At 35.3% G+C, this 11066-nt stretch overlaps 2 protein-coding genes across 2 annotated transcripts; one reads left to right on the top strand and one right to left on the bottom strand.

Moving 5' to 3' along the window:
* Positions 1–1719: 1719 nt before the first annotated feature.
* LOC18031514 (enolase) lies at positions 1720–5708 on the top strand. Its single transcript, XM_006421688.2, has 17 exons — positions 1720–1831; positions 1962–2025; positions 2360–2424; positions 2520–2567; positions 2675–2761; positions 2863–2943; positions 3014–3115; positions 3205–3285; positions 3389–3463; positions 3626–3688; positions 3801–3881; positions 4032–4226; positions 4307–4357; positions 4482–4570; positions 4654–4705; positions 5095–5151; positions 5315–5708. The coding sequence occupies exons 1-17, from the start codon at positions 1766–1768 to the stop codon at positions 5393–5395; spliced, it is 1338 nt and encodes a 445-aa protein (XP_006421751.1). The 5' UTR covers positions 1720–1765; the 3' UTR covers positions 5396–5708.
* Positions 5709–6162: 454 nt separating this feature from the next.
* LOC18031594 (peptidyl-prolyl cis-trans isomerase FKBP53) lies at positions 6163–10568 on the bottom strand. The gene is made up of 11 exons (XM_006421686.2): positions 10392–10568; positions 10138–10211; positions 9482–9717; positions 9217–9353; positions 8365–8698; positions 8039–8176; positions 7394–7670; positions 7008–7095; positions 6885–6926; positions 6749–6797; positions 6163–6516 (listed from the first exon to the last, which is right to left on the bottom strand). The coding sequence occupies exons 1-11, from the start codon at positions 10402–10404 to the stop codon at positions 6435–6437; spliced, it is 1470 nt and encodes a 489-aa protein (XP_006421749.1). The 5' UTR covers positions 10405–10568; the 3' UTR covers positions 6163–6434.
* Positions 10569–11066: the final 498 nt, after the last annotated feature.

Raw genomic sequence — 11066 nt, 5'->3', positions numbered from 1 at the left:
GGAATACTCAACAGAAGACTAGAGGAATAATTAACTGAAACACATGAACCAATTAGAGAGAAATCATAATGAAAATTAGAAATTCATTCAATAGAAAAATGAAAGTTACATGGAATTTAACCCAAAATATTGATATTTGACGAATTTTGTAGAAATATCAAATAAAAAATTAGCAGACTAATAAGTTGAAACATGTGAATATATAAATGAAAAATCTTAACCAAAATCATGAACTAATTTAATAAAAAAAGTTATTTTGGTATTTAACCCAAATAAATGAAATCTTACTAAGTTAATTAGAATATTGAATGCAAAACTAGTGGAATAATAATTGAAATATATAAACCCACAAGAGAGAAAATATAACTAAAATTAGGGACTTATTTAACCACAAATAAAATCGTGAAAAGTAAAGTTGGTACTTAACCCAAATAATTGGAATCTGTCCAAGTTAATGGGAATATTTAACATAAAACTAGAGGAATAATTAAATGAAATATTTGAACCAATAAGAGAGAAAATGTAACGAAAATTAGGAACTTATCCAATGAGAAATAAAAGTTACTTGGAATCTAAACCAAAATATTGGTATTGAACGAACTTAGTAGGAATATCAAACACAAACCTAGTGGACTAATAATTCGAGATATGTGAACCTAAATATGAAAAAATTTAACCAAAATCAGGAACTAATCTAATAAAAAAAAGTAGTTTTGGTATTTAACCAAAATAATTGAATACTTACCAAGTGAATTGAAATATTAAATGCAAAATTTGTGGAATAATAGTTGAAACATATAAATCAAAAAGGGAGAAAATGTAATCAAATTTAGGAACTCATTCAATGAGAGATGAATTTACTTGGAATCTAACCTAAAATATTCATATTTAACAAATTTAATAGGAATATTATACATAAAACTAGTGGATTGAGAAGTGAAAACAAATAAACCAATTATTGAGAAAGTTTAACAAAAATTAGGAGACATGTGAAATTAATTTGAAATGTCTATCAATATATTGATGGTTAACCAAAATAATTGAAATATAATATTTTACTCTTTTTTAACTTTCTTTTAAATTAAAAATATTTTTCTCACTCAAATATTGTTAATGTTAATTTTTTATAAATTTCCTTTTTTTAGTTTATTTTATTTTTTTACATTAAAAATAATTTTTTAAAAATTATTAGATGAATACCGGTTGTTCAAGTTTTTTTTTTTACTGTTGAAGCAGCTGCATTGCATACAGCGCCGTACTATACGATGACTCTGCAATGTGATACCATACAAAGAAGAGACTTGGGTGAGTAAAATTGAGGCTATTGACGGGCCGGGTGAGATCGGGGGTGTATAAACGAATCGGGCTTAATGAGTGTTCAAATAATAGCACTAAGCCCAAACCACAAAGAAGCCCAACTTAATCACTTAAGTGTTGAAATTGGTAATTAACACGTCTCACCCTCAAGGTTTTGAAAAAAAGCAAGCAAAGGGAGAGATTGCTTTTATTAACACGCATATCCCTTCAGTTCTAACTTCTACACTTTCGCTCCACTAGCGGCCCGCTATGTGCGTACAAGGTAAAGCCAATCACGAGCATCCACGTGACCCTCCCAATGCCAAAATGAACGGCAGAGATTCAATCACTCGGCGACGGACGCTTGCATGCTATTGCCACTAGACCTCGTTAAATGTACAACTCTCCAAACAAAGACGAGCCAGTTCGCTAGTAATCCTCGTTGAAGCAGCGAAGAAATAGAAAACAAATGGCGACGATCAACGCCGTCAAAGCTCGTCAGATCTTCGACAGTCGCGGAAATCCCACCGTTGAAGTAAGTGTTATTCCTTTTTTCGCCAATGTGATCGTTTATCTATCATAAAATAAGAGAAAAAAATAAGTACTCTTTTATTCTTTGATAACGATGATAATAATATATATGTACGAGGCAATTTTTTAAGCAGGTTGATGTGAGTCTCTCTGATGGAACCTTGGCTAGGGCTGCCGTCCCAAGTGGTGCTTCAACTGGTATTTAAATAAATAATGACGACGGTTTTGATTGTTCTGTTGTGTTAGTATTGGACAATGAACATGGATGAATCAGTGACTGATTCAGTCACTCATACGATGGTCTTTCTTTTTCAGTTTTAGATTTAATAAATTATTGAGTAGAATGCCATAATTATAGCGGAAAGGAGTAATAGGTAATTTTGTAAGTTACAATATTGATCATCCAACAGATGAGTGCCACGACTTGAGATGAAAATATTGAAATATTACTTGGGAAGTCTACTGTTGTTTTACAGATAAATTTATAACTTGCTGTTTTCTTGTTTACGCTTGTCTGATTTAATCATAAAAGGTATCTACGAAGCATTAGAGTTGAGAGATGGGGGGTGGGATTACCATGGAAGGGGTGTTCTCAAGGTATTTGATTTATGCTTAAAAAAAAAAAAAAAAAAAAACTCTCGGTCTTAAGCTCTGTGCAGCCTAAGTAGATTATTTATGTTTGTTTTTTGCAGGCTGTGCAGAATGTGAACTCAATCATTGGTCCTGCCTTGGTCGGCAAGGTATTTTATGAAACTTCTACATTTGATATATTCTTTAAAGAATTCATAGTTAGATTGTAGCTAGTGATGCTTATGTTAGTATGTTGCTGTTGTTGTTGCATATACAGGACCCAACACAGCAGACTCAGATTGACAATTTCATGGTGCAACAGCTTGACGGTACAGTTAATGAATGGGGCTGGTGCAAACAGAAAGTATGTCATTCTTTCAATATTATGCTCCTGATTATGGCTTTCCGTGATGTTTCAATTTTTTAAGGATTAATGACATGTTGTTCTTCTTTTGATTTATTCAGCTTGGAGCTAATGCTATATTGGCAGTGTCACTTGCTGTTTGCAAAGCAGGTGCTATGGTGAAGAAGATCCCTCTTTACCAGGTATGCAAGCGGTTGGCTGATTTGTCAGATTTTATAGACATCCATTAAGCTTCTATCTCTTTACTTGCAGCACATTGCCAATCTTGCTGGAAACAAGACTCTGGTCTTGCCTGTTCCTGCTTTTAATGTCATCAATGGAGGTTCACATGCAGGCAATAAGCTGGCAATGCAGGTAATGTTGCTCTAAGAACTTCTGTCACTATGTCAAAATCCCTTTTATAATTGAAGTTTTTACAATTTCCTTTTTTCCCTCGTCTTTAGGAGTTTATGATTCTCCCTATTGGGGCATCTACTTTCAAGGAAGCAATGAAGATGGGTGTTGAAGTGTACCATCATCTGAAGGTGTTTGTTCCGCTCTTTTCGCTTCTTCACTTTTGTGCTACTGTTTGAGGTGCATTATCTTCACGCATATCATGTGAAAGTTGCTACTTGTATGTTCTTGCAGGCTGTGATCAAGAAGAAGTACGGACAAGATGCCACAAATGTTGGTGATGAAGGGGGCTTTGCTCCGAACATACAGGTTTATAATTGGTCGTTTTATTTATTTATTTATTCTTTTTTTTGGTTTAACCAGTAGTTACAATTACTTTCTAAGTAATTGTTTGTGATAAGTATGGAATTTCCTTTTAATATTATATGTGCGTTGACACTGGACTGAAGACTTACTATGTATAATTTTCAGGAAAGCTATGAGGGCTTTGAACTGCTGAAGACTGCCATAGCAAAAGGTGGATACATTGGGAAGGTTAGTGTGATTTCCTCGTTATACCTCTCATATACAGAATCAAATCTTGCATTGCTTGACCTGTTCTATACATGGTGCTAGCTTGCTATCTGATTCTTGTCGTTGTTTGCAGATTGTGATTGGGATGGATGTTGCTGCTTCAGAATTTTATGACAGCAAGGATAAGACCTATGACTTGAACTTCAAGGAAGAGGTATTGATCTTACTTTTGTCAATGGTTTATATCCATTTTTTATTGCATGATGATATGCAAATTTTGACATTACTTCTGATTTTTTTTAGTGCATGCTGAAATATATGATTTTCTTATAATAGCTGAGAAAATGACTATTTCTTCATGCAGAACAATGATGGATCACAAAAAGTATCAGGAGACGGTTTGAAGAATGTGTACAGGTCATTCATATCTGACCATCCAATTGTGTCCATTGAAGATCCATTTGATCAGGATGACTGGGAGCACCATGCAGAGCTGACAGGTAAAATTGGAAGGCATGTGCAGATAGTTGGTGATGACCTCCTTGTCACAAATCCGAAGGTGATGACCTCTTTACTGTGGAACAAATATCTAATTAGCTGTCTTGCGAGATCTAACATAAAATATTATGGTTGCTGCAGCGTGTGGAGAAGGCTATTAAGGAGAAGACTTGTAATGCTCTTTTATTGAAGGTAGTACCAGCAGCCTTTGCCATCCTCAAGTGGATCTAGAATTTCTTTCTACATGATGTTTTGAGGTTTATTTATCTGTAGCTTTTGGCTCACTGCAATTGACTTCCTATTTCTCACTGGGAAGGTAAACCAAATTGGTTCTGTAACTGAAAGTATTGAAGCTGTGAAAATGTCCAAACGTGCTGGTTGGGGTGTTATGGCAAGCCATAGAAGGTATGGCATGGTTTTGTTTTCTGGCACAAAAATTAATGGCATATACCATTTCATTATTTATGTGATTCTCTTGTTCAATGCAGTGGTGAAACTGAGGATACCTTCATAGCAGACCTTTCTGTTGGGTTGGCAACCGTAAGTGTTCTTTCCAAGTCAAGGGTGTGTTTCTTTGTTTTATCATTGAATTTATTTGGTTGGTTCAGAAACTCCACTTTCAAGATTGGTTTTTCAAGGGTGGACATGTGGGTTACTCTAATATGTTGTGTTCATGCTCAAAATTATATTTATATTTTGCGAAAAGTTTTTTTTTTTATTATTATAAATACATTGGATTAATTAAAAATGAGTCTTAGGACATAACGTACCCTGAAGTAAGCTAATAGATATAGAGTGTGAAAAGCCTTTACTCTTCACATAAACTACCTTTTGAAGTGGCTTCAAGGTTTTTAGTTTTTCTGTAGGCATTATAAAGTTTTCTGTTGCCCGAGCTAATTTGTCCCAATATTTGCTAATGTTTGAAACAGGGCCAAATTAAGACGGGAGCTCCTTGCAGATCAGAACGCCTTGCTAAGTACAATCAGGTATAAGCAATGTCTTGCTCTTTGCTCGAGAAGATATTTTTAGAGCTCCATCTCTTCATCTCCATCTTTGCACTTAAAAACATAGTAATCTGGTCTTGCATTCTATCTATGGGAGCTCAATATCCAGGAGTCATATACTCAACTATCATTTTCTGAATTGCAGCTCCTCAGGATAGAGGAAGAGCTTGGACCTGCAGCCATTTATGCTGGGACAAAGTTCAGGGCACCAGTGGAGCCATACTAAGCCATGACATTTATGTATTTTGAGTGCGAAGCATAAGGTGTTGTTCAAACCAATTGCAATTGGAAGCACTTATTTAGGGGTAAATGTTGACATCGCATTAAAGTAGGATCCATTATCTGCCTGTGACCGATGGCACTTCCACGTGTTTTTGGAGGTTGGAATGCTTTACTGGGAACAGTTTTCATAGATGAAATTCTAATATAGACATACACGTTTATAGCAATGCCTCAACCGTAACATTTCGTTGTATGTATCATCATGTTCGTGAGCCAACTTCAAATGTCGGTCGCATTTTTCTGGTAGATGGAAAATCAGTACCACATGCTTTCATGGATGATTATCTTTGAAGATGATGAACAGATTATGCTGATAAGAAATGTTAATAGTGGAGCCGGATTTGATCTGAATTTTATGTAAGATCATCAACGGCAACTCAAATTCACAAAAGCCCCTGTTCCTCACAATTCTGTTCATGGCATCACTTTTGCACATTCACGTATCAGAATTCTCATGACATATTTATCAATGATCCTGCAATTATTCAGTGAAATGAGTACGACCTTTCTTCAACATCATCTAATACCCACAAGGAGAGTTGAAAAAATGCACTTAAATTTGGCTTTACCAAAATTAGAGTACCACCATTAGAATCCCAGTTATTCATTATGAGTGTTTTTAGATATGAACACGAATACGAGCAATCTACTTTTAGATGAGACATATCAAAGTGCAGACCAAAAAGCATGCAACAATGTTTAAGTTGCCAAAATTTTTGTCATTTCTTTCTTTCAACTGAGGGAACATAGCACTATTTCAACACGTTTTTAATTTTTCAATGATAAAACACAAATTTTTCTCACATGGCAAACATCAAACTACTCAATATTGGGACATATGATGACGGTGAACTTGTACAATTGCAAAAAGAAACCGATAATCTCTTTTTAACACATCAAAACTCCTGGATCCATCTTGTCCACTGGCCATTTAGCAGTAAATAATAACTCCAAAACTGATGAGGAACACATAAACAGTCCAATCAACGAACGTCTATCAACTCCACGTCAAACACAAGCCAGGAGTTTGGCGGTATCTTTCCACCAGCACCTTCAGCCCCATAACTGGAAGTAACCAGAGAAGAGGGAAAAAAAAAACACTTAGCCAAATAAGTTGAATAAGTAAAAATTAAAACAAAACCCAGTTTGGCCACACTGAAAATATCAAGGACAAAGGACAAACAAAAGATTCCTTAAGAAATGCAGTAACTTTTATGATTCACCAAAATAAGGAACAAGGTTGGATGATAAAAAGGATATGATAAATTAAATATGCTGAAATATTGACTTTGCATACCCCATTGATGGAGGAATTGTAAGTCTCCGTTTGTCTCCAACACGCATGCCTGAGGATTTTGGAACAGAAAAGCACATAAATGCATGAAATGTAATTTAAATACAAACAACGAGAAAAGTCTAGATGAAGGGAATACCATTGACCCCAACATCCCATCCCTTTATAACTTCCCCAACACCTGCAAGATTGAAAGAAAATACCTAAATAAACAAATAAACAAGTAAACTATCCACCTTCTAGAGTATTGATAAGACATTACCAAGGCGGAACTTAAAGGGTGCTCGTCCCACATTAGAGTCAAATATTTTTCCATTCTTCTTTAGTTTGCCAATGTATCGGACACTGACCTGAAAGCAAACAACACATTCAGAAATTAGAAGTGCAATGTACGTCCGCTAATTTCCAATTATTGCAGCGAACCTCGTTAGATTTTATGTATATTGATTCTTCTATTATCCAACAACATATCTGTTTTTAGTGTTCTCATATTGGTTAGCTTGTAAGTACATGATGAAAATAAGGGAACATTTAGAGCCCAGACAAACAAAAGCAAGAACTGAAAAAATATCATCATCGATGGGACAAAATACTTGAGTCAGAACATAGGTGGTCAGGTAATCAGAAAATTGATGAACTTATAATAACCTGCTTTCCAGGAGAAGCTCTTTTGCCATCAGGTTTGCCCATCGCAACCTCCTCAATAACCAATCCATTTGGAAAGGTTCTCACTTGAGAAGATTTAGCTTCAGATTGCACCTGCTCAGTTGCTGAAGCAGGCTCCTTCTTTTCTTTCACAGCTGAAATAGTTTGATCTGTTCTTGTGTTGCCTTCATTTTCCTGGGCCTTCTTCTTCTTCCTTTTCCTCTTTTTCTTCTCAGAGAGATTGTCACCAGGTGCATCATCTGCTTTATTGTCAAGGTCCCTGCTATGCATAAAGCACTCATGCTCAATTTAATTCCCAGTAAATTATGAGCAACAGTAGTATATAAATATATGTAACATATAAATCTCCAACCAACAATGTGAATGGGCATATCTGAGAGAAAATAATATTGTATGTACCTTAAAGTCCACAATATTTTATTCATGCTATACATTGAAACGTGTTAGTAGGTGAAGTCTAAAAAATCTCATGCAGGAGAAAACATCTCATCCAATCAATTTGGATATCAAATAGTAAAACAATGAGAGCAGAAATAGAACTGGAGTCAGAACACATTCCTATTACTCATACATCGCCATGTAAGCGTGAATATACTATACTACAGAATGGAAGATGGCAAATCTCACATCTGGTTCACATTCTGGCTCTTCAAGTCATGCTTATTTTCACCATCTAAAACAGCATTGGTCTCATCATCAGTAATGCCTTTGTAAACTTGTTCGTCTTCACCCTTTTCCTTTTGTTTCTTCTTCTTCTTCTTTTTCCTGAAATCAATTTTAGAAGCCACTTCAGTATGATTAATCCAGTATTCAGCAAGCATCCCTGCTTACTGAATCCAGAATTACCACGCCTCTGAGTTACCCAAACAGGAAACCCGATGACAAAATTGAAAGTCCAATATAATTAGGAATTGATTGCACATATACTCCCCCTCAATGGCCTCTTATCTCACCTTTCTTGCTGCCCATCTTGGCCCGCACTTTTAACTTTTCTCTTTTTGCCTGTATCTTGATCACTGCTTGCTTTCTTCTTCTCAGAGTCTTCACTAGTTTTCTCACCATTCTCTTCATCTGCCATCACTTGGGCCTCTCGAGAAGTTACCTTGCTTTTATGTGAGGTAGATATAGGAAAGCCATCTTCATCTTCACTTTCAAGTTCTGGCACGCCAGTAGCATTCTTGACAACAATTTGTCGCTCAGACTCACTTGATACATCCTTCTTCTTTAGGCGTTTTGGTTGATCATTTCCATTCATTGGTTTATCATCCTCTATCTCCTCAATTACAACTGCCAGAAAAGAAAGAAAAAAAAACAAAATGCAAACATCTTAGGGACTCGAGCAATTGCAAATCAAAACATTAGAATATTCCACAATATGATAAAAATCCAGTAAACAAACATTAAAAAATGAATACATGAGGCAAAAACATTGCGCACGTAATAAACTAAAAATACCGCTACAATGGAACAATAGAGAACTGCTAGTACACAAAAGAAGGAAAAAAAAAAAGCAATGAATTCTATACTGCCAGTTTAACTTATAATATTTTAGTTAAAGAAGCTCCATAAGTTCCATACATTCAGTAGAGTAACTTACCTCCAGCAATCATCTTGAAGAAATTTGTAAGTAGAACAAAAGCACATTTAGGATCTTATTAACATTTGAAACATCATTAGATTATGTTGAAAGGCTGAACACCATATCAATAACAACAAAAGGAATATTCCAGCTCCAATTAGTTAAAAATTTACAACAAAAGAAAAGGGAGGGGGAAAAAAGAAAGAGAGAGAGAATGGTAAATTACCTCCACTATTGGGAACAGATGAGTAGAATTCTTCATTGTCGTCGTCGTCAATGAAGTCATCCCCATATTCATCCTCAGTATCAAATCCCGATGACTCATCTGTTTCAGTCTCTGCAATGTCCTCCCCATAAGAATCACTTTGCATTAAGGTAATGGATTACAAGAATACCACGGAACGGATGCAAATTTGAAAACTACGATTAAGTAAACAAATACTTTAATTTTGAGAATTTATTATTCCAATTTAATTAATTAAAAAGGATACGAATCATATTCATCTCGAAGGTGATCTCCACTCTCAGCCTCAAAGTAGCCAGCAAGATGGATGCTTTGTGGACCCTTTACTGAGAAGACCACCACATCATCCTCATCAAATTCAAGTTTCAAGGGGCAAGACTCATTCTTATTTGGTAACAAAGAACACAAGAAAATTGGGCTTCTATCTCCGACAGAACATTGAAGTATGCTCTTCTCAGTCGATGAACCAAGGCCTAAGGTTGCCTGAATTCAATACAACATAAAACAAAAAGTTTCCAAATGTAGGTTTTAACACGTTCAAGAAACATAAGCATTCAAGTGACAATGTAGAAACAATCAGGGTGTTAATCCAACTTAACAGAATATCAAACGTCTAAATCATTTAATAAAATCTACATAGCCACAAAAACCTGACACACATAATGTATCACCTAAGACAAACTAACAACCCTAAACCTTAACCACGGCCACATAAACCCTCCTACGTCATCCAACTTTATCTAGTGTATTGTTGCCCGTTTATCAAAAATATCAGAGACCCTGTTATACATATCTTAAGCCCCGTCTTATGAAAACTGCAGCATGCATATAAACACCAAAATAAAAATTAAAAACAAAAGCTGAAAGTGTAACATTCTAACACAAGTGACAAAGTAAACATACCTGAGTTACATGAAGCTTTCCAGGCACATTGTCCGAATGATAAGGATGAGCTTTTCCTGGTTTCACTTCAATCCCTAATTGGGGAAAAAAAGGTAAGACCAAAGTTGAATTATTTAAATTAAACTTGGGTTTTACAAAATACCCATTATGAATTCTCACAAATCAAACAAGTTGAACAGAGAAATCATTATTATAAAAGAATGTATGTTGAAATAAATTAAATTAATTAGAGGGACTTAAAGAGAGAAACTGACCCCAAAAACCCATTTTTTCTCAGTGAAAATTGGTTCAGGAATGGTGTAAAACTGACAGCTTTTCTCTAAAACCCCAAACCACTCCTCGCATTGGCTGATAAACCCTAACATAAAGTAGGGTTTTATTTGGGTGCTCGTAGTAGCATGGAAAACGCCTGTTACCACAATGCTACTTTCGAGTGCGGATGCCAATGGATCGGGCCGGGTCGGGTTCGGGCTCGGGCTTCGCTCGACCCGATCACTTAAACAAAAGCCCGACTATTAAAAAAAAAAAAAAACCAGTCAAACCCAACCTTAAATTTTTTGTCCTCAAATTGGGTCAGGCTTTGTCGAGCCCGACCATAATTTTTTTTTAAAATTTTTTTATATTTAAATAATTTAAAATTTAAAAAATGAACATAACCGCTCATATATATTAAAATTTAACATAAATATAAAAATTACTCAAGGTCTCAACCATATAATTAAATAAATCATAAAATAAATATAAATAAATCTCGTGTCTTTTTTTTTTCCAAAATTTAAGGGTTGGGTTGGATCAACTCAAATAAGACCCGAATCTTGATTGGAATTTAATTGATCCCTAATATTTAGGACCGAACCTGACTCATAATCCTTAAATTCGGGTTGGGTTGATTGAGCCAAAGTTCGAGTAGGAATTTTTACTATCCACGC

Source organism: Citrus clementina, unplaced genomic scaffold, assembly GCF_000493195.1.
Source record: "Citrus clementina cultivar Clemenules unplaced genomic scaffold, Citrus_clementina_v1.0 scaffold_9, whole genome shotgun sequence".
Classification (NCBI taxonomy): Eukaryota; Viridiplantae; Streptophyta; class Magnoliopsida; order Sapindales; family Rutaceae; genus Citrus; species Citrus x clementina.
The sequence above is the reverse complement of the archived record's forward strand: the minus strand, read 5'-3'. Positions and strand labels throughout refer to the sequence as shown.